The sequence below is a fragment of the Patella vulgata genome, chromosome 3 (assembly GCF_932274485.2).
Source record: "Patella vulgata chromosome 3, xgPatVulg1.2, whole genome shotgun sequence".
NCBI classification, from domain to species: Eukaryota; Metazoa; Mollusca; class Gastropoda; family Patellidae; genus Patella; species Patella vulgata.
The window spans coordinates 63,495,403-63,519,789 of record NC_065881.2 but is presented as its reverse complement, the minus strand read 5'-3'; the positions used below and the strand labels follow the sequence as shown (position 1 = coordinate 63,519,789).

The 24,387-nt window shown below is 35.2% G+C and overlaps 2 protein-coding genes across 5 annotated transcripts in view; both read right to left on the bottom strand.

Moving 5' to 3' along the window:
- Window positions 1–5,973, bottom strand: part of LOC126815011 (WD repeat-containing protein 97) — a 43,826-nt gene extending 37,853 nt beyond the window's left edge. The window contains exons 1-6 of the mRNA XM_056099298.1: window positions 5,892–5,973; window positions 3,908–3,947; window positions 3,647–3,686; window positions 3,100–3,392; window positions 2,545–2,700; window positions 217–336 (exon numbers count right to left, since the gene is read on the bottom strand). Of these exons, the coding sequence (XP_055955273.1) occupies window positions 217–336; window positions 2,545–2,700; window positions 3,100–3,369 (546 nt within the window). The 5' untranslated portion in view covers window positions 3,370–3,392; window positions 3,647–3,686; window positions 3,908–3,947; window positions 5,892–5,973. The remainder of the gene's footprint in view (window positions 1–216; window positions 337–2,544; window positions 2,701–3,099; window positions 3,393–3,646; window positions 3,687–3,907; window positions 3,948–5,891) is intronic.
- A 2,993-nt stretch (window positions 5,974–8,966) lies between these two features.
- LOC126815012 (NADH dehydrogenase (ubiquinone) complex I, assembly factor 6) lies at window positions 8,967–24,076 on the bottom strand. Of its 4 annotated transcripts, XM_050540523.2 has the most exons (10): window positions 23,799–24,076; window positions 20,323–20,422; window positions 20,007–20,087; window positions 19,734–19,775; window positions 18,115–18,171; window positions 17,597–17,699; window positions 16,524–16,657; window positions 14,743–14,844; window positions 13,407–13,463; window positions 8,967–10,908 (listed from the first exon to the last, which is right to left on the bottom strand). In XM_050540523.2, exons 1-10 carry the CDS (start codon window positions 24,026–24,028, stop codon window positions 10,780–10,782), a joined length of 1,035 nt encoding a protein of 344 aa, XP_050396480.1. In that variant the 5' UTR covers window positions 24,029–24,076; the 3' UTR covers window positions 8,967–10,779. The 4 variants fall into 4 exon arrangements, with proteins under 4 accessions (XP_050396480.1, XP_050396483.1, XP_050396482.1 ...); XM_050540526.2 differs by lacking the exons at window positions 20,007–20,087; window positions 20,323–20,422; window positions 23,799–24,076 and having other exon boundaries at window positions 17,597–17,703; XM_050540525.2 differs by lacking the exons at window positions 19,734–19,775; window positions 20,007–20,087; window positions 20,323–20,422; window positions 23,799–24,076 and having other exon boundaries at window positions 17,597–17,703; window positions 18,115–19,708.
- Between the last annotated feature and the right edge of the window lie 311 nt (window positions 24,077–24,387).

The following is a 24,387-nucleotide window of genomic DNA, read 5'->3' as shown; positions in this document are numbered from 1 at the left end:
AAATGTTAAATAATCAAGCCATGAAAAACTAAATATTTAATTAAAAAAAAAATACTAATGACGATCAGTAACTTTAATGATATGGGGGGAAGTAGTGCCAGTATTAGAAATTTTCGAACATTCAATGATTTTTGCGAGTCCATGCATGAGTATTAAGAATTTTCCCCCTGTGCTATTGACCCTTACTATGATGTTACTGATAACTACTAAACTTACCATTATAAAGTTTGGACCAACTGTTAGTACTTCTCCTGTGTTACTATTATATGTAGCTAGAAACACTTTATCCGGTGTTCGTACCTGTGATATGATCTCTAATTCATCTTTTTCCATTAACTTAAAAAAAAATAATAAACAGATTTAAGCCAAATTCTAATATTAGATTAAACAGAAAAATGTGGATAAACAAGCACAAATAAATGTCAATCTTTGCATTGTTTTGAGCAGCAGAGAATCTGATTTCTTACAGATTATCCATTCAGGTAGCAGCTATATCGTGTTCCTTTAATTACTGTATAATGACATAACTTGTGGCCTTTTATAGAAGCGCTGGCCGTGAAGATCGCTTGCATCAGATAATTAGTGCCTTCATTTATTGACACTCAAATACCGGAAATACAAGTTAACAAATTTTTGATTACAGCTCTCAACATCAGCAATGTCAAAAAACAATTTTAATCCAAATGGAATCAAATGCAAGTTAGATATCTATTCTTTTGAAAGAAATCAACTGACAATCATTCTGAATACACAGTGGAGTCGATTGAACAGGATTTATAATTAACGTTATAATTTCCAGCTACCCTAATAATTCTGTTTTCAACCACTATTTTGTGCTACAAAACTCCAATAGAATTATGGTATGATACACCTGACAAACTGTCAAATTACATATTTGGGAAATATATTATGGCTATTAATATACAAAAAGGTTGAAACAGTCACTTTCTATCTGGCAATCTTGTGTGGTAAAAATATCTTCAATAATGTAAACTCAAAATTATCTATACTAATATTTGTGACTGTCGTTTATCTGTTTGTCTGTCTGTTCGGGGTTGGCGGCTACACTAGGTCTGCCCCGAGTCTGAAATTTGGGATATAGCTCGGACCGGGGAGTAACATAGGCCAGGTGGCGTTAGTCTACCACTTCTGGTTTCGGGGTTATGACCCCCGAGCGAAGCCGGGTATTCTTCTAGTAATTACTATTTGTATGTTTTGGATAAAATCTTTTAATTATTATTTGTTAATCTTTTTAAAATCATCTTAAACTAAAATGTCATCCTAACTTAAGATAGGGTGCGTTTCACAAAACGATTTTATGCAATTTAGATAAAATCCACTGCCCACATTTTGTAAGAGAAGGATAGAGAACAAGCTAAACAAAAAGCGATTTTTCGTACAATCAAGGGCCATAATTCAGGAAGTTACGATTCGATACGCACGAATATCGAAAGGAACTCAGATCTTTGGGTTATAAAGATATATTCAAGTTTCATCAAAATTGGATCAAAATTGTGACTTCTAGAGGGACCACAACCTAGATAAATCACATATTTACACTATTTGCATATGAGGGGCGGCCATTTTGTCCAGCAGTTTTGGTCCTAAATTCGAACCCAGCCGTCATTAGGGAGTAACGGTGAAACATTCAAACCTTTTTTTCAATCAGGTAAAAATTGTGACCTCTAGAGGGACAAGCTAAAAACGTGATTTTATCTTTGGGTTATAAACATGTATTTCAAGTTTCATCAAAATCGGATCAAAATTGTGGCCTCTAGAGGGTCCACAACTTTGATATACCATATATACACTATTTGCGTACGAGGGGTGGCCATTTCGTCTGGCAGTTTTGGTCCGATTTTCACGAAATTCGAACTCAACCAGAATTAAGGGCATGAACGATGAAATATTCAAACGTTGTTTTAGATCGGATAAAAAATGTGACCTCTGGAGGGACCACAAGCTAAAAACACGATTTTTCGTACAATCAATGGCCATAATTCAGGAAGTTATGATCCGATATGCGCGAATATTGTAAGGAACCAAAATCTTTGGGTCCACAACATTGATATACCATATGTACACTATTTGCGTACGAGGGGTGGCCATTTCGTCCGGCAGTTTTGGTCTGATTTTCGAACTCACCCATCATTAGAGTGTAACAGTGATATAAACATATATTTTAAGTTTCGTTAAATTCCCCAAAAATTGTGACCTGTAGAGTGTCCACAAACAAATTGTGGATGGACGGGCAGACAGATGGGGAGACGGCAATATACATCAACATGAAAATGTGGGCGTATAAATATGGATAATCGAGACTATGTTTTTTATCGTACCAACTTTAGTAATGATGATCGAGGCTTGGCCTAATATTCAATTCTCGGTACAGAGTGGATCAATTTGACTGAAATTTTCAGCAAATTCCCTTTACATCGTCTAGTTTTTAACTATTGTACTGAGAACTTCCAACTCTTTATCTAATCTCCCATAATGTATTGGAAAAGTCTACCATGAGCCAGCGACCATGGGTCACACACTTACATATAATTGATCTGTTTTGTGTTGCCAGCCAACATATTGATCTGTTTGTGAAGAATATATAACTCGGTCCATAGTTTCTTCAGGAATAATGTTAGCTTTTCTTCTACCATCTTCTAAAAATATTCGGAAACCTCTTCCATCTGTTGTTATGTATTCCTGTAAATTAAAAGTACATTGAGAAATAAATATCTTGATTGCAACATTAAAATATCAAGTGGCATATACACATTCTACTTTCTGACATACATACATGTAGATATATTACAGTAAAATTAAAGTCATGGTTATGCTTACTTTTCTTCAAATTCGAAATCTTAAGGAATCTGATAGGTGACAGAACCAGAAATAGTTATACTTGGAATATGTACAGGCAATGTGTATGCAACCCTTGGTTTTTAGTTCCATCCAAACAGTTCTGCATTCTATATTACCACTGATATTACCACTGGAAAGTTGTTTTTATTGATCATCACCCATAAGCTCTACCCACCCACTGATGAGATAGTACGCTTAAAAGAAACTCACCCAGAACACATACTACTTAATAATACCCACCTGTCTTGTGTTTATCATAGCAACTTGTTGAACACAGTGGGGATGATTCATTTTACGTACATGATGAATACCATGAGTAACAACCACATCTTTAGAATCAGTTTCTGAGATGGAATCCACTGTTATACGAATTGAGTTGCGCAACAGTGACCAATGATATCTGGCTTTCAGAGAAATAACATTCTTTTTTCTGTTCACTAAAAATTCAATTTCTGATTCACTTTTTAAGGAACCAGTAGTGGCTCTTTTTGTAGTGGGTATTCCTTCCATCTTTAATTTGTTAAATTCTGCAGCTATTAAAATGAATAAGGAGCCATGATTAATGGAAACTTAAGGCAATTTTAATTTTACAAAAGAATCAAGAATACTTTGTGTTATGATTAGTTATAATGGCAAACTTTTTTGTAGAGTTGCCAAGAAAATCAAAACTCCACGCACAAAGATAATAAAGTTGTGGAGTTAATGATATAATTAGTTACGAATTGATATTAAAAATATATCATTAATTGGTAACTACCATACCACTGCCACATCCTGTTATACTTACCTACTGTTGAATTACTTTATAGTTTTTCTACATTCTTTCCCTAAATTTAAAACACCAGATAGGCTACATAACTTCATCAAAATCAACTTGTCCAGTAACATACTGGAGCTTTACTTTTAATGCAATTTCAAGAAAATCAAAACTCCACGCACAAAGATAATAAAGTTGTGGAGTTAATGATATAATTAGTTACGAATTGATATTAAAAATATATCATTAATTGGTAACTACCATACCACTGCCACATCCTGTTATACTTACCTACTGTTGAATTACTTTATAGTTTTTCTACATTCTTTCCCTAAATTTAAAACACCAGATAGGCTACATAACTTCATCAAAATCAACTTGTCCAGTAACATACTGGAGCTTTACTTTTAATGCAATTTCAAAGCCCTGTCTACTTTTTATTGTATAAACATTATTATGCTATTTAAGACAAGATCAACACTATTCAAATATTAATATTAATAAACATGAAATGCTGGCCAGCAAAAGAATGTGTCAATTTCACAAAAGAAAAAAGTCTACCAATGTTCTTGTAGCTATTCATTGACTTTTTAACATATCCAAGGTAAGTAGATGGTGGCTCTCTCAGTCCTAGTCCTACTAAACTATTATTAAAATTCAGTGGCAAGTTTAGGTCAGGACGACTGATCAGTCTCCTTTTAATATTTGAAATTAAAAATACGAATTAGAATTCAATATTGATCGATTTCAATGAATATTGATGTTGTTATCTTGCCGTGAAACTATAGGATCCTAATATCTAATATTTAAGGCACAATCAGTGCACGAGTCGTGTAGGCCTACCCTATGGTTTCAGGTGCCATTTTGTAATGAACACATAAAAACATATCCTACAACACAATGTGGAAGTAATTAGAAACGGCTGATTCACAAACGACAAAAAAATAATTTTAAAAAAACGTGTAGCCTAGAATGCACTAAGCCTTTTAAGCAGGTGTAAACAACTGCTATTCAATTTGAACTGTTCACATATTTCACTGAACACATTGATTAAAAATTATTATTTTTTTCAAAAATTGAATATAAATCACTACATTAATATGTGCTTTTTTTAAAAAACATTTTTGCCTATTTCAAAGTTCTAAAAAATAGAGCCATTGTTAGGGTGACCCACCATAAATAAATATCTCCAAATATCTCGACAATTACGCCACAATATTTATATATATGCCAAGCCTCAAATCAGTTTCACACAATTATAGTCACTAAATAAACGATCATGTTGTACTTAATAAGCTATGACCATTAATCATCTATAAATAATAGACTGAAAACTGGTTCCAAGTTGCGTCCATAACATCCAGACACTTTTGAGTAAAAGATAGGTTACGTGCCCTTGTTTTGAAATTAGTCTCGCTTAACCAGTCTATCGACCATTCTACGTCTGATTGACAGGTCGGGATAATCAAGACTACTTTTTTACGAAACATAACAGAAAGCTAGAACAAGAAATTGAATTTAGAAATAAGCACTTTAGACAACTCAACAATTGTTTTAAGAAACTTGTAAAAGTAAAATGAAACTACTGCTAGTATCATGTTCCTGCTAAAGAAAGTGATTCAGAGATAGTATTTGTACTAAACCAAAAGATGCCGCTCTTAACGGTACAGTTAATGATAAAGCAATTTAAAAAATAAAACAAACGTAATTACCAAAGCTGCTGTAATAACCAAGAAGCTAAATTTTACTGCTATTCAAAATCGTCAACAATAGATTTTTTACGGCTGTAATAGTTGATATATCTGTAGAGAATTGCACGTGCCATGGCTATTTATCGACTCAAAGCGAGTGCGGGGTAGTCAGAAATCAGTTCGAGACACGCAACTGAAGCGTGCACATTTAGCCGTGTCGAGACCAACTTTCTGTAAAGTGCACGGGTCATCCTATCATTGTAACATTGTTATTGTACGCCCTTTAAAGCAAGGTTTTTGAGAGGTTTTTTTAAACAATATTTTATTCAGAAATTGAGGAACAGGGCCTAGATCTATATGACCTCTCTCCTAATAATTAAGCAAGGTCTGAAAATGAAGAGCATCGTTGGGCTTAACCTTATTAGGCCCTACTGATATTTGATGGGGAATATTTTGTGTCATTAAATTAATTTCACACAAATCGCGTGGCATTCAAATGATTTTATCGTTTTCTTGAATTTTATCTCATAGAGTAAGAATTCATCTATTATTTTATTTATTCAAATTTTGAATTTGATTATTACCTTCTCCGCTTTTCCAAATTACAGCAATTATCGTTAATTCTATTCAACAGAAAAACAATTGGCGGCCATATTGTTATTGCCATGGTAGTTCTATTTCCGTTTTGACCACAGTTCCCTCCCATTAACATTAACTATTTCAGTCTCGAATATCAAAACACCCAAAAATTATAACCCCATTTTGTCACTCGTTATTTTTATTATGAAATATTATAAAATTGTTCAAAGTTTCAGATAAATTTATTGACCATATTCTTATACTTATATCATCTGCAGAGGTTGCCGAATATTGCAAAATCTTCACACCATCCACATCTTTTTGTAAATTCAACCATTTCTGCATTACAGCTAATCTCACAGAATTATTTGATCCAGATTCAACACTGGCAACAGTCAAAAGACCATCAGTGGCTTCACTGGAACCAATCTTCACTAGCTCGGTTGGTGCAGAAAAGTATAGGACATTAAACCCCATTTAAGTCACCTAGTCTTCTATGTCAACATCATGATGTAAGATTTAGAGTGCATTCTTGATATAATATACTATTCAAAAAAAGTAGGGGATATTTGATTTTTAAGTGTTATTAAAGTCACCTAATGAAACTGACGAAGAAACAAATGACAAAATGAAATGAAGTTCACATTCATCGATTTATTCCAAATGATTGTTAGACTAAGTAAGGCACAGACTGACCATTATAAGGGTAAAATGATACCCGGGGTCAAACAGCAAAGTTACCACAGCATCACAACCAAGTCAGTAACGGGTAAATCCTCCTCTGTTTGCCAAACAAGCATTGATCCGACGTGGCATACTCCTAATGAGACGTCTAAGGTCATTTTGGTCCAGATTGTCCCATTCCTGTTGCAACGCAGCAGCAAGTTCTTGGACATTGGCAGGACGTTGTTGACGTTGACGTAACCTCTGTCCAAGCATGTCCCAGACATGCTCGATGGGGGAGAGGTCGGGACTCAGTGCTGGCCAAGGTAATGTGGTGATGTTCTGTTGTTGGAGGTAACCTGTAACGATCCTGGCCCTGTGACATCTTGCGTTGTCATCCTGGAAGATGAAACGGCGGCCATGACGTCGTGCGAACGGCACAACATGGACTGCCAAGATGTTGTCCCGGTAGTACTGGCCTGTAACACGCCCTGCAACAACATGTAAAGCCGTTCTTCCAGCAACAGTGATGCCTCCCCACACCATAACAGAACCACCCCCAAATCGATCATGTCTGATGACGTTAACGTCTTGGAAGCGCTCGTTTCGACGACGCCACACCCTCCTACGTCTGTCCAAAAAATCAACAGTGAACCTTGACTCATCTGAAAACATCACATTGCTCCAGCGTCGATTATCCCAGTGTTGACGATCCCTACACCAACGACGTCTTGCCTGAATGTGATGATCTCTCAAACAAGGGATCACGCGAGGACGTCAGGCGCGAAGGTGACCCCTATGCAGTTGATTCCGAATCGTCTGGCCACTCACTCTCACACCAGTGTCTGTTCGAAGACGAGCGCTGATCTGATTTGCTGTGATGACACGATTTCTCAAGGCCAAGGTACGGATAAATCGATCCTGGGCTTGAGTTGTCGCCCTTGGTCGACCTGAGCGTGGTCTGTCCTGTACAGATTGTGTATCACGGTATCTGGACCATAGCCTGCTTATGACAGACTGAGAAACATTCATCGTCCGCGCCACAACCGCCTGTGTTGTGCCAATCTGTAGCATGCCAAGGGCACGTAACCTTTCATTTTGGGTAAGCCTACGCATATCAAAATTTGTTTTCTGGTCACTAAAACAATTAAACTGATGTTTCCACCCTGGAATTCAATGCCACAATGACTGTAACATTCAAAGTCAGAGTCGTGCAAATCTTGGGTTGGACCCCCATGATGATCCCAAGCATCACCTGCATTCCATGCGGTAGCTATTGGTGCGTTTGGGCGTCACATGTAACTGGAAATGTTTCTTCTGTTAGGTTCTATAGTGACTTTTTTCGTAGTCATTTGCATATTTTAGTATTATGCCCCCAAAATCAAATATCCCCTACTTTTTTTGAATAGTATAGTTCAAAAATAGATAATGCAAAATGAATATACTCAAAATTTCATTCAAATTACTTTATTATGAGTCAAGTTGTCACTGTTTGTAGTTTTGACAAGATCTATATATTGATTGTGTATTATCGTAACCACAATACTGGTTTCGAGGCTTAGTCTCTCTTCCCCATTTTTATACGTCCACATAGAATACGATGCCGAGTGGTCATCAGTCCGCCGTTGGGGCATTTTCGAGATATTCGGGGTCAAAGTTCAAGCCATGAAACTATTCAATTGTTTTTCCGACAACTATTATGTATAACAATCGTTAGTTTTTATTGGTAAATACTCTACAGGTTGCAATTTAACAGATTTTGTTCAAATTTAGCATATTAATCATTTCAATAACAGGGTGGCACCTATTTATATTGTTCCATATCCAACCCCCAGGGGCAGCGCCATATGCCCAATTTATGTATTTATCGTCTACAGGCTGAAATTCCGAATGGATCATCTTGGAATTTTTCATATTTATTCCTAATACCGTAAAGACAGCAACTATTTATTTTGGTGCATGCCCAAACCCCCTGGGGCAGTGTCACACCCACTGTTTTGTTAATATTTTGTCTGTAAATTTGGCAAAACAAACCTAACGCCTAGCCTTCTTTGCCTCTTAACATATTACAGCCATTTCATATTTCATTCTCTTCATTTTAAAAAGTACCATATATCAATCAAAACAGGAATGTGGACGTATATTGCATCAGTAGCGATGCTCTTGTTAAATTAAATCATTAAATAGTCGAACCATTCTAATCTGGTTAAAATCTTGAGTAGGCCTATCCGATGGCATCAAGAGTTGATTATGATCTTGTCCTGTTAATAATTTATATAACATTTAATGCCGAGAGAAATATCTGCATAGGCAAATTTAGCTTCAGACAGCTTTAATTTCAGTTTGCAAAATAAAAAGAGTGCACCCACCCATCCAAACAATAAAATCTCATAAGTATGTTTTATAGTTTATTAAAGATACATTAGTTAAGAGTTTAATAAAGAGTTGGTCATTCTTGCTATAATAATTCAAAAATAGATGATAAAACAAGAAAATATTGAAAATTTCATTCAAATTACTTCATTCTCAGCCAAGTTATCATTGTAGTTTTGACAAGATGTGTGCACAGTGGTAATCAGAGCACTGGTATAATTGGGACTTAACCTCACTTTCCCATTTTTAAATTAAATTTTTAAATGGCGAACCGTTTCAATCTAGTTAAAATCTCGAGTATCTGATGCCATCGAGAGTCGATTATGGTCTTGTTTTGTTAATAAATGTCTAATTACTAGTTTATATAACATTTCATGCCTAAAGAAAGACCTGCACAAGGCAGATTTAGCTCTTGCATAATGTATGTTTAATATATTTGTTAATAAAAATGTGTGATTCAAATTTTTCAAATGCCCAAATATAGTAGGCCTAATAAAGAAATATAATTTAATATCAAAAAGACCACTTGAAACTTTAGTACAAGAATTAGCTCATTGATATAGAAATAACTGAAAATTTCTGTCAGTTTTGAATAATAATAGGGTAGTGTGTGGTTGTATCTTATAGCATTTGGATTTTGTTTTGGTAATATTGGGTTAGTGTTTCAGATGCTCGACTAGATAGGCCTGCTAGAAATAAGACATCCCAGTTTACCCAACTACAATTTTGCTAATTCCAGCAAAAAACTATTCGTATTGAAATAATTTATGTTATCTGTCAGTTTTTAATCACAATGAGGTAGTATTTTGTAGTATTCGGTAATAAACCTGTCAGTACAAAAATTTAATGATCGACTGACCATGTTTTAGCCATTTCACCTATATCACCACAGGTGATAATACACTCACTATTTCAGCATAGTATCAGCAAGATAACCATTTCCACCTATATCACAGGCGATACTCACTTTTTTAGCATAGTATCAGCAAAATAACCTTTATACTAGACACTTAGGCGTACCAGCTCGATGTATGTTACGGGGGCAAATCCTGAAAAGCCCGAAAAAACCACGAGTTACAGACAGAGTTTACCATCAGCACCCACCCCCCACCCCAAAGCCCGGGAAGACAGCAAATCAAGTGGTCTAATATAGCCTAAGTTAGGTGACTGACTCGAATTTCATTCAATCAATCAATCGTTTACAGTCAACGGAGACGGGACAGTCGGGAGAAAATTTTGAAAATTTGACTGCTGCAAACGCGTTTTCCTGCTATTCCAGCCCGTGAATACAGCAACTTCAATGTGGTCCAATATAGCCTATACCTTAGGTGGCCGACCTGAATCCCAAACAACCAATCCATCAACCAATCCATTTTGAAAGTATAACCGCCACAAATGCGTTTTCTGCTAATCTAGCCCGTGAGTTAAGCAACTTCGAAGTTTCCAATCATTTTACAACTGAAATCCCACTCTATGCCAACCTGAATTCCAACCATCCAATCGGACTGTTGCAGCAGCATTCACAAATAATAATTGATGCACAAAGCACAGTGGGTCCAGAGTCAATTCAGTACAAATTTGTGGTATTCAATTAAATAATAATTTTTGTTTTCACTTTACCCGTCTGCCCGAAAGTTAGGAGGCAGCTGCCCCCCCCCCCCAACCCGGCTCATACGCCTATGACTAGACACAAACTATACAATGACACAGTGACACACAAACACAGAAATCCAAATTGATATAAATGCTTATGTAGTAGTATCAATATAAATATGTATATTCACAATTTTTTTATTAAACAATTTCTTTTTCCTTCCAATTTTATTGATTTTTTTTAATTAATTTATTATGAGGTTACTAATATGTCTTTTTCCTCTTTTGTAACCATAGCCTAAGAGGTAATAGGTTGTTTCTTCTTTGAAGTCTTGAGTCAAATATATTAAAGTCAGCTGTTTGTAATTGTTTTAAATACCACTCACAAGATACCTGAAATATAGTTTATAATTTTTACTAATATTATTGATCACAAAATATAAGTAACTGTGCCTTTCAAAATTAACAAGTCTGAAATATTGAATCTAACAGTCCCATCAATAACAAAGTGTAATTAAATATTAACTTAAATAAATTGTATTAACAACTCGGTACATAAGACATTCAGGACTGAGAAGGCAACAACATTTTCTGCCATTTGAAACTGCCATAAAAACTAGCTAAGCTCTAATATTAGTGCAATCAGTGCCGTATTTTTCCCACATATGTTTGACATAAAGACCTTTCTTTTCCAAACTTTTAAGAATTATTAATGGAGTACCATCTAGTTTTTTAAAGTACAATATAAATCTGTGTAATCATTTATGGCTGGGGCTATATGCCACATGTGGTAAGACAACCCGGAGACTATTTGCCACATGTGGCAAGTCTCCGTACCGCAATTATCCACCGATTTCAATGAAACTTACAGATAACGATAACATAAATAATATCTCAGAGTAGGTAAAATTTCGACCACTTCCAGTTAGCGGTTTCGGAGATATCAGGTTACCACACATTTCATGTGGCACAGCTACAGACCACAATTATCAATTGATATCCATGAAACTTACAGAATATGATATCATTAATAATATCTCAAGAGTAGCCAAAATTTCAACCACTTCCGGTTAGCGGTTTCCGAGATATCAGGTTACCACACATTTCATGTGGCACTACTACAGAACATAATTATCAACCGATTTCCATGAAACTTACAGAATATGATAAAATTAATAATATCTCAGAGTAGCCAAAATTTCGAACACCTCCGGTTAGCGGTTTCCGAGATATCAGGTTACCACACATTTCATGTGGCACGGCTACAGACCACAATTATCAACCGATTTCCATGAAACTTACAGAATATGATAACATTAATAATATCTCAGAGTAGGCAAAATTTCGACCACTTCTGGTTAGCGGTTTCCAAGATATCAGGTTACCACACATTTCATCTGCAAGTTTCATTAAAATCGGTTGGTAATTGCGTTCTGTAGCCGTGCCACATGAAATTTTGGCTACTCTGAGATATTATTAAAGTAATTATAATCTGCAAGTTTCATTGAAATCGGTTGATAATTGCGGTCTGTAGCCGTGCCACATGAAATGTGTGGTAACCTGATATCTTGAAAACCGCTAACCGGAAGTGGTCGAAATTTTGGCTACTCTGAGATATTACTAATATTAATATAATCTGCAAGTTTCATTGAAATCGGTTGGTATTTGCAGTCTGTAGCCGTCCACATGAAATTTGTGGTAAACTGATCTCTCGGAAACCGCTACCTGGAAGTGGCCGAAATTTTGGCTACACTGAGATATTATTAAAGTAATTATAATCTGCAAATTTCATTGAAATCGGTCGATAATTGTGGTCTGTAGCCGTACCACATGAAATGTGTGGTAACCTGATATCTCGGAAACCGCTAACCGGAAGTGGTCGAAATTTCGGCCACTCTGAGATATAATTAGAGTAATTATAATCTGCAAGTTTCATTGAAATCGGTTGATAATTGTGGTCTGTAGCCGTGCCACATGAAATGTGTGGTAACCTGATATCTCGAAAACCGCTAACCGGAAGTGGTCGAAATTTTGGCTACTCTGAGATATTATTAATGTCATTATAATCTGCAAGTTTCATTGAAATCGGTTGGTAATTGCGTTCTGTAGCCGTGCCACATGTAATGTGTGGTAACCTGATATCTCGGAAACCACTAACCAGAAGTGGTCAACATTTTGGCCACTCTGAGATATTATTAAAGTCATTATAATCTGCAAGTTTCATTGAAATCGGTTGATAATTGTGGTCTGTAGCCGTGCCACATGAAATGTGTGGTAACCTGATATCTCAAAAACCGCTAACCGGAAGTGGTCGAAATTTTGGCTACTCTGAGATATTATTAATGTCATTATAATCTGCTAGTTTCATTGAAATCGGTTGGTAATTGCGTTCTGTAGCCATGCCACCGAGAACCGCTAATCGGAAGTGGTCAAAATTTTGGCTACTCTGAGATATATTATTAATGTTGTCTTATTCTGTAAGTTTCATGGAAATCGGTTGATAATTGTAGTCTGTAGCCGAGCCACATGAAATGTGTGGTAACCTGATATCTCCGAAACTGCTAACCGGAAGTGGTCGAAATTTTGGCTACTCTGAGATATGATTAATGTTATCATATTCTGTAAGTTTCATGGAAATCGGTTGATAATTGTGGTCTGTAGCCGTGCCACATGAAATGTGTGGTAACCTGATATCTCGAAAACCGCTAACCGGAAGTGGTCGAAATTTTGCCTACTCTGAGATATTATTAATGTTATCATATTCTGTAAGTTTCATGGATATCGGTTGATAATTGTGGTCTGTATTTTGAAATTCTTGCTAACCACATGTGGCAAATAGTCACTGCCATCATTTATTTTGATAGTTTTGTTAACAATATAGAAATACTTACTGTAGATAGAAAAGCTACACAAGCCTCTTTAGGAACATCAGATTTAAAAGATCTTGCCTACAATAACAATGAAATTTTATCATTCAATTTTCTTTTTCTATTTTATGAAGTGTTCAAGTTTCACTCTAAGTTTATGCATAGAGAATAATTGATGTTTAACAAAGGATGGTCCACACACCAAACATTATAATTTATAGTATAGTATTTCAAACAAAATTGTGTTTTTTCTTGTCAGCAAGGTACTCTTGTTTTCATGTCAACTAAACAAGGAGAGATACCTAGCGTCGATCTGGAGTCAAAACCGTGTGTAACTTGTTTTTTTGCGATTGTCATGTTTTTGCCAAAATCGACTATTCCCGTCATGATACCTACTGTCTCTAAATACTTGTACATCTATGCCAATAAAATTTGGTGTAAAAGTCACATGAACAAAATCTTGTATTTCGATTGGTTAGAACTGATGTGTGCAAAACCATGTACCTCACATTAGACCATAATAATATTTGGTTGATGTACCATTTTTTCTGAATGAAATAAAGATGTTTTAATTCTGCTACCTATCCTTACACACCAGAGAGCAAAAGCTTATATGAATGAACAAAATGGGGTCTAGCATCATACCGTTGTTCTGCACCAACCTGACTAATGAAGACGGGCGCACAACAGTGTTACGACCTACTCTTATATCAAATTCTAATTGTTAAGGGTTCTCTAACGTGCACGCCAATGTGTACTCAGGACCTCGGTTAATCGTCCCATCTATCAGAACGAATAGACGTTGTCCCTCGTCAGGCCAACGTGTACACGATACTGGTTTTTCATCCCATCCAAAAGACTAGACAAATCCTTTCCAGGAACTTCGTTGTGTTCCACTGAAAGGAGAAAATATGCTTGAAAACCCTGTGGTTCTTTCTCGGTCAACACCGGGATAAAACCCTGTCCCCCTGGTTGTCGATCCTGCGCCTTACTCAATGGGCCACCGCGGCTCCCCAAAACCTTGTATGTATATAGTTCGGCATTAGGTAAAACCTTATAGCTCAATACCTACTTGAAAATCATAACTCAAAACCTCGTAAGTCTGAAACTAGGCAAGATATCACGCTTTAGCAGAAACACAACTTATAGTTTTATCCGACATGCCAATTAGATTGTGCCTGCCGATGCTTGTTGTATAATTAAAATTTATAATGAAATTTTACAGTTTTTTGCCTCTCCTGAAAACATGATATTATGTGTTTTTGACTCCCAGTTGACATTGTTGATTCCATATTCAAGTGCCTTTCTGAACTTACTGACAATATTATAGATTTCATATTCAAGATTATTCTAAACTTACATGTTTTAAATGATGATGAGCTATACTAGCAGTTTCATATACAACATCTTTAATAGGCTGGTCAGTTTTACCACGAATTACACTTTCTTGAGATACTTTATTCTAAAATAAAACACAGGTAAATTTAAAACATGAAATTAGGTGAAAATTGTGAATAACCCAAGCTATAGCATTAATTTAACGACACACTTTTATTTCAATAATTTTGTATAGTTCAATCTTTCACCAAGAAATGCTCAGATGTGCTTTACAATTATCAAACAGTTCCAAATACCTGTTCATTAAAATATAAACATACACAATTACATGAACACAATAAAATATACAATAATGAAATACATAGAAGGCCATAAGCCATAAGGTCCATATAAAATAATGATAAAATACAGTCAAAAAATATGTATGTAATAAATAGATACAACAACATTAAGATACAATAACATAAACAGACAAAATGAAACCAGAAAAATAGTACATCGGCCAAATGGTCAAAGGCTTGAGATTTGGTGCCTGAGGTTAGCTGAATTTAATTTCAAGTTCTACTAAATATTGCTTGATAAAAGTGCTCAGTAATAAACAGCAATTGTATTCCATAGAATTATGACCTCCAGTTCAATTACTAAATGCCACTGAAACAATTAAATTATATAATGGGTGCCAGCTGCCAAATGATTTACACATTTTTAAGCCAGAAGCAGGGTTTTAAATTGAGTACTGTAGTGAATAGGTAACCAATGGAGCTGATGCAATATCAGGGTAAAGCGATCATAATTCTCTGTGTTCAAGACAAACTAGTTATTTCAGGACTAACATATGGTTCAATTTTATTTCAATAATTTGCTTGCACGACTGCACGTAGGGGTTTTTAGCTGTGGGCGGAAACTGGAGGACGCAGAGAAAAGGCAAACCTACTCCTTGTAACGTACAATCAGGGATTGGAATCAAATCAAATTTGGTCACCCAATCCCTCGCTAGTGTCACAAGATGTGCTGCGGAATTTGGAACATTTGAAGCTTGTCCAGGATGTGTTGTCACAGGTCAATTAAACGTGAATTGCAATTTTCTGATCTTGATGTAATCATAGTGTGAACCAGGGTTTTTTTTACAACAGCCATGCTTAGATTTGTCCTTAACTTTGAAATATTTGAAAAGATGAAAATAGCAACCTTTATATACATTATTAACATGATTTTAAGTTTTAGAATTAAAAGTAACCCCAATATAGCTATTTTGTGTTTTTGTTAGTCTAAACTATAAGTAGACGACCGTCAATCTGCCACAAAAAGAGCCTAAAGTCTGACTTGTATGAAAAAGATAGCTGACTTATTATTACATTGCTAAATGTACAATGAACTAGTGATTTTATTCAATCTACTTGGTCATTTTGTTTCTAGACCAAAAGACCAAAAATAAAACATATCTTTTGAGAGAGAGAGAGAGAGAGAAATGGGGTTTAACGTCCACTTGATACATACTAGGTCATTTCGGGACTAACACATGGATCAATTTTATTTTAATCATTCGCTTGCGCGTAGGGGTCTTTAGCAGTGGGAGGAAACCGGAGGACCCGGAGAAAAGCAACAAGGTTGGACAGGCGACCCTACTCCTTGTCACGTACAACCGGGGAATCGAAACCCTGCCAGTTGACTCAATGACAGACCGTATGATACAGCGCGCGCGTGCTAACCATTCGGCCATCCAACCCCCCCATATCTTCTGAAGTTTACCTGTAGAGTGTACACATTTGTAAATATTTGTATTAAATTATAATACTGAATTACCTTTATTAATAAATCCATTGGTAGATAAACTTTCTTTTTACCAGCATGAAATGGGGCAGCCCTCAATAAAGTGACTATACTCTGGGCTTTACCTATATGACTAGCTGCATGGTCAGCATGTATATTCTCAACACCTGGAACGAAAATATAAATCTAGATTGATGTTTATAAAAGCCTAGTTAATGATACAAAAACATTATTATATCCCTTTAAATTTCTTTTTCCTGTAAAAAGGTACTGTGATGACATGGATAAAAAGCTTTGGTCAAATGAAGTAAAGACTTTGCCAGAACAGGTTATATTTATGAAGAGGTTACTTTCCATTTATTTAGACATCATTCAATATCCTGGGTGAAATTCACATTAAAAAAGTTATTAGAGCTTTGGATGTCTACCAGGGTTGGCAAAAAATAAATTTTTTGATTTGACCTGATTTGACTATATGTAGGCCATATAAACAAAATATTCTGGTTCTCAGACAGTCCTTACCAAAAATCTGATGTGGGAGTAAGGTTTTTATTTTTGTATTTTTATTTTGTCAAAGGATAGCTAATTGTCTAAATGACTTCTCATAAACATCATGTTTCAAGGCACAACATTTATCTCATCATGTTGTTTAAAGTAATGTATGATTATCCAGTGTTCTTTATGATGTCTGTAATATTTATCAGGGTTAAGTTGTGTACTTCTGATAATGAGCCTATGGATTCATTCAGATTTCTTTTTAAAGATTTAGATGCGGTAAATGATGAGACTGTTTTTATCTTTTGATATAAAAACAAGTCACGGCGCCCTGTTAAAGTGACATGGGATTACCTGAGAACCAGAATATATTTTTTTTTATATGGCCTTAACAATACATGGTGGATGTTCAGGTTAGATTGTATGGAAAATCTTTAAACGGTTTTTGGTATACAAATTTTTGTGTGGATTGTCGTGAAAGATACTTATGGTGGTATGAACTTAACGTTATTCAAAATTAATCACATTTAAGTTCTTGGTGAGAATAAAAATACCTCTTTAAAATGTTAATTAATATCCTTATATATCATACTATAGTAAATATACCATACCTAAACATTGTAAGAGAAGATAGTTCATAGGGCAGACACCTTTTTCAGCAAATTCTTCTATGTGTTTTATACTCGTATAAGATTTATCTTCCATTTGTTCAAACTATCTAACACATCAAATATATTATTATATCTTAATTAGTTTCATTTACTAATTGAATTATTATGTAACGATTCGCCTCAACGAGCATGAGACAGATGAAAAAAGAAAACAGGTAATGATTATATTCATATGATAATAATTAAACAGTTGAGAATCAATGTACATCATAATTTAAGAAAAAGAGCAATGTATTTTTCAATTTATCAGTGATTAATAAATGTGAAGTATATTTGAAAGGTTTTGTTACATTAATATGTATGTTTTACATTTTATTTCTTTAAAAAAAAAAACAATAAAAGATTGTGGACATGTAGAATAGTTACTACATGTGTTTATTTTTTATATTTAAATTAATCTAAAATTCTCATTCACTATGAGTGCACTTCCAGCCCCACAAATACTTAAAATATTTTACCCTTGCATCAACCATATTAGCTAACCATTTCTTGGATAATTTTAAGTGCTGAGTTGCCTGAAAAAGATTAAAAGACTGCTGTAAATCAATTGAAGTCATTATTTAATACAGGATCCTGGGGGTCGTGACAGGCACCAAATCAATAGTTGCCGCCATTAGGCTATAAGGAATACATATGCCAAGTCCAAGCTGATCCATTCAGAATTGTGGTCAGTATATTATTATTATGATAAACACCAAAATTGGGCTTGGCTCTGCCCCTTGGGTCGGCACATGCACTAAAATCAATAGTTGGCGTCTTTAGGCTGTAAGGAATAAATATACCAAATTCCAAGACGATCCATTAAGAAAAGTGGGTGTGGCTTGTCCCTTGGGATCGGGCATTCACCAAATACAATAGGGATCATCCTTAGGGTATAAGTGATAGGTATGCAAAGTTTTAAAAGAATCTGTTAGGCGATACACAGACACAGACACCCCCTGTCCCAGGGGGTTGGGCATGCACCGAATATAAAAGAGGTCATCCTTAGGGTATTAGGAATAAGTATGAAAAGTTTTCAGACAATTCATTAAGAACCGTTGCCTGTAGGTGACACACACAAAAAGAAAATGGGTGTGGCTCTGCCCCTTGGGGTTAGGCATGCACCAAAAACAATTGGGGTGATCCTTAAGGTATAAGGAATAACTATGCAAAGTGTCAAAAGGATCTGCTAAGAACTGCAGCCTGTAGATGACAAACAAACAAGAGCAATATACCAATATTAATAGGTACAACCCTATGATGGATCATGCCAAACTGGGTCAAAATCTGTTAATAACTGCAACCGGTATATCATTTACAGACAAAATGTAAATAGGTACAACCCTATTATCCATTATGAATGTGGACCTATGAAAATGGAGGAGCTAGTCTAAGTCTTGAATATACCAGTACCGTGGTTATGATATTGAACAATCAATGCACACATCTTATCAAAAGTACAAACAGTGATAACTTGGCTTAGAATAAACTAATATAAATGAAATTTTCAATATATTCATTAAGCCGTATCTATTTTTGAACTATTATGGCAAGAACGGCCAGCTCTTTATCTAAATCTTACATAATGTATCTTTAATTGGTATGGATTTAAAAAGTGTACATTTATTTGGATTGTGTTATTACCATGTGTAAGACAACCACCATAAATAAATATCTCCAAATATCTAGACCATTACACCACAATATTTATATATATACCAAGCCTTAAATAAATATTTACTGGATTGGAATCGGATCTGCTGCTTAATGCTCATTGATGATTAAATCAAAAAATGGATGTTTTTTATCGTACCGACTATAGTAATGATAATCGAGGCTAGGCCTAAAAATCAATCGCTAAATTCTCGGTTCAGAGTGGATCAATTTGACTGAAATTTTCAGCAAATTCCCTCTACATTATCTAGTTTTTAACTATTATAGTGAGAACTGCCAGCTCTTTATCTTATCTCACAAAATGTATGTTTAACCAAGAATTCAGAATAATGTACTCGCTATTAACAAACATGTCTCTTTGCTGCTGCAACTTTGGTTTTATTGCACATCATAATTAAAGAAAAAATTCAAAATACCTACTTACCCCATAAAGTTCTAAAGCAACTGGAGTATTAGGTGGTGAACCCTAATAAAGAAAATATATGGGTTTAAAAACGTCTAATCAAAGATTATCAAGAACACAAAGGAAAAAATGCGTATTTCATTGTAACTAAAATAAATTTAATAGCATCACATGCTTCATGAACAATTTGAGAACCCCAAGATAGTCTTGACCATTAATGGATTCAAACTTTGTGCCTTTTTATTTATGTAAATATTTATTAGTTTAATAAAACAGTTTTACAGTAATATCTACCTGGTATATCCTGTCTATATTGTCTCGCCAAAATTTTAGTCTCATAATACCAATTTGTTTTTCGGATACAATATCCTGGATCTGAAAAATAAATAAAAAAACAAGCATCTGATTAAATCATATCTCAAAAGCACGAATACCCAAATTTGAATACAGTTTTCAATATTTTACTAACTGATCTCCTAAAAAAGTATTTGTCGGCAAATGGTACTATCAATTGTCTATCATTCCATGTATGATCTTGTTCACCAAGAATCCCACTTGAATAATTTAACTTAATGCAATAAATAATATAATAGAGGCAATATCAACTTACTAGAGCTAATTCAACATTAAATGCTCTTATAGCAAAGGCACCTCTCTGAGATAAACCTGGCATTAGTAAATTACTGAGATAATTTTCATAGTCATGTTTTCTGAAAAAGAATAAAACTGAATATAGATTATAGCTCTACTCTTTTGAAACTTTAAAACATAATAAAAATTGGTTGAAAGGCACATATTAATGTAATATGAATGTAGATAAACTGATTTAAATTCAATTTTTAAAAATTTTATTGTAATTTCTTATCAGTTATATTCCGTAAAATATGTGAGCAGTCGTTTGTTGATCAGCCATTGACATGCCTAAAAACTGAGTTTGTAAAAAAAAAAGCATTGCCATAGACAGCAGCATCCAAAATTAAAATACGGTTACTATTTAGATAATCAGCCAGACTCTCTTGACCTGGTCTTCTTTAGAAAAATTATTTGGTTACACTGCTCTTCCCCATCTATTGGTTTGGCACAGTTTCATTAGAAGCGTGAACTTCTTGGCCACATGTTGAAGATGAAATACCTAGTGGGGGTACCCCTTTTTCCAGTGACACACTTGGAAAACAAACTAAACAACCTGGTGTGTTATTATCAAGATACTATGAATCTGATGTCGCAGCATCTTGAGATTATGGGACAGGCTATATGCAAATTAGCTAACAAATCTGGCTGTCACCGCTGGTCTCATTCTGAAATAAAAGAGACGAACTTAAGATCATCTAGAAGTAGAAGAATCAGAAAACATCCACATATGGAATCTCTTAAGCCGATTCCTAGAGTCTCTGCTCATAGATCACCTTCTCCAAAGAGAAGAAAGGTCCTTCGTCACACCAGTTCAAGTTAGACATCAGATACCAGTTGTTCTCTTAGTATTACTGGTTCTTATGAATTTCATAGAAGCAGACAATCCTCTATTGTGTACTGTACCTGTAGTGGACAAGGAAGCAGATACATTGTTAGATACAATAATTAATAAAGAATTTCTTGGTTCTGAAAAGGCAAGACCAAAACTGTCATCTAAATTAGCCTCTTCGGTAAATAGTCGGTTTGCTGAAAGAGTGACTGATGATATATTGAAGAAAACATTGGAGAAATATCCTGAGAATTGCCCTAACCTGTTTGTTCCCACAGTTAATGGGGAGATCTGGGCAAACTCGGGCAAAAATGTCAGCAACCACAAGTTGTAGAGACTATTATGACAATTCTTCATCTAATTACAGCAAGAGGTATAATAATCACACTGTTCATTTTTTAGACTGCCGCCCTCGAAACAAATATCGACAGAAGAACAGCTACAAACAAAACCAACCTCGTCAGAAATAGTTTCTCGTTTAAATTTTGATCACAACTTGGTAAGAAAATTTGAAGACTTCTGTGGGCAATTAAAAATTAGACCCTTAGAGAAAGCAGAGAAGTTTCAAGCAGGCTGCTTAAAATCTAAAGTTGTACTCAAAGGTCGTGTCAGGAATCGTACAAGCAGCTTTTGACCTATGACCTCAGACATTGATTAATCAATCAGCGTTGGCGTATCTAGTGGTTTGCTCTAACAGACTGTTTCATTGGCTTATCCCTCACTTCAACCAAGAAGCCGGTAATATAACAACTCTCCCAGATCCTAGTGTAGTAACGGCAATTACACACCTTGGGATGTTATTTCCTTTGATCTTCAATGCATGTTATGTAACGTATCAACCTGTTGTGATGTCATCAGAGGGTGATATCTGATAGGTGGTGACTGAACGGAAGGAACACATCAATTACCTAGAAACACATGCTGTTTATTTGGCATTGAAGAGTTTTGTTCCCAGAATAGTAAATAGTAAATTAAATTATTCATTGATAATAATACTGCCATTTCCTCTATCACACATATGGGAACCAGTCATTCTGATAAATGTTACTTATTTAACTCGTTAAATATGGCTTTTTAAAGAACATAATATTTGGTTAACGGCAGTACTGAGTGAATGTTAAGAAAACCCTTTTTCAAAAATCAATGAAGGGTCTAGATGTTAACCCTGATAATATATGGATCTTTTCACGTACAGATTGAATTATCAGTTTAAACCATATATGTATGTATCATATATGTGTGATCCAGAATCTAGTACGGTGAATGCCTTTACTCTTCTCTGGACAGATCTTATACTCTATGCATTTCCAAATTGTCTACTTCTATAGGAGTTACAAGAAGACCAAGCTACCAGTATTCTTGTTGTACCTTACTGGAAAACACAAACTTTTTAGCAACGCGCTACGAGTAAAAACTAAGTTATAGCGCAATCAATACAGAGCGTAGTACCCTGTCTCAACAATAATTCCTTTAGGCCTATGTGATACCGGTAGCAAAACCTTTGGGAGTCACCTGTTTGTCTGCAGATTCATATTTTTGGCGATATTATATCATATTTGCTCTGAAATCTCACATGGTTTTGGAGTGACGTAACTATGATCATGTAGAATTTAAAAATTAACCGAGCTTACCTTTAGGGAAGTGCCCTCCCAATTTCTGAATTTGGTTGATTTGGCACCCACCCTTTTTCGTTCCTAACCTGTGCTGAAATATACTATCGCCTGTTTTAAAGAATGAAACAAGATGCCCCCGTCTTCACACATGATTTCTTCGTTCCTTATTACGACTCGTAGAATTACAATCAAACTCTCCAGATAAGAATATAGCGTCACCATTTGACATGACTTGTGAAATATGTCTAGCATCGTTCTTTGAGTCCTTTGTTCCAAATGGCACTGAAACGCATTATGGTACATGATTCGTGTACCAAGTGCTACCAAAGACAAAATGTTTATTTTGTCTTGAATATTGGATATCAGAATCCAATCTTTTCCTGGTAAGATCACAACTTCAATGTTGATTTAAAGTAGCTAAGTCTCTAACTCAATATCATCAATAATCTTCGACATTGAAAACACGAATTATTTGTCAATTCAAATCAACATTGGTCTTGTGATCTTACAGGGAAAAGATGGACTTCTGATATCCAATATTCAAGACAAAATAAACATTTTACCATTGGTACACGAATCGTGTACCATAATGCGTTTCAGCGCCATTTGGAACAAAGGACTCAAAGAACGCGGCTAGACATATTCCACAAGTCATTTCAAATGGTGATGCTATATTCTTATCTGGAGAGCATGCGCAATAAATATCATCGGTGTAGACTGGAATAACCAGACGCTAAAGATTGCCATTCAGTTGAGACTTCTGTTGTATTTCGACGAACATAACTGATTAGAAATTACAGTAAAAACAGAAACGGTTGAATGTAAATCAGTTTATATACATTCACATTACATTATTATATGCGTTGCGACCCATATGTGTCAATTTCTAGGTCCCAAATATTAGCGATTTAGCTCCTTTAAACTGACAAATAATTCGTGTTTTCAATGTCGAAGATTTTTGATGATATTCAGTTAGAGACTTAGCTTCTTTAAATTATACCAGTAGCCTACCTGACAAGATCGATGCAATAATCTCTTTGGTTTGGTTGCTTTGTTGTAGTTGTTCTTGAACTTGAAGAATAACAATGTATCCTTGCCTGCTTGAATACGACGGTCTGTAATCGACCTACTGGTGAATTTGTATCAAGGACAATTCTGGTAAAATTTCTTGATTTTGACCATAAACTCTTTCTTCTGCACCATGTCATTGCCATTTTGTAAGAACAGATAAAATGTTTCATACGGTGAAACTTTATCAGTAATGTGGAGTAAGGGGGATAACTCTCAAAATTAAATGGATGCAGACCACCATTAATTTCCCCATTGACTTCAATGTTAATTATGTCTTCTTTGCCCGGCTCCAACCCCCCCCCCCCCCCCCTCAAATTTCCGTTGGGCTGAATGCTTTTCTCTACAGCATTGTTCACCACGACCATTAATTGTTAATTACTTATAAACCTCACCCAACCATATAACTATCAGATTTTGTTGAGGCTACCTCTTCTTTATCATGATAAAAGAGATTTATCTCCCTGGACACCCTTTTGACAGAGGATAGAAAATACTATAGTCTGATCCCTTTGACAAAAAATGGAGTTAT

Bases quoted from the DNA above. Each gene is read 5' to 3' on its own strand.
- LOC126815012 (XM_050540523.2), bottom strand. From the start codon at position 24,028: ATGAAACATTTTATCTGTTCTTACAAAATGGCAATGACATGGTGCAGA. The intron at 20,088-20,322 runs GTAAGTTGATAT...TTTATTTTTCAG, and splicing joins TTAATGTTGAATTAGCTCTA to ATCCAGGATATTGTATCCGA. The intron at 18,172-19,733 runs GTAAGTAGGTAT...AATCTTTTTCAG, and splicing joins TTGCTTTAGAACTTTATGGG to GCAACTCAGCACTTAAAATT.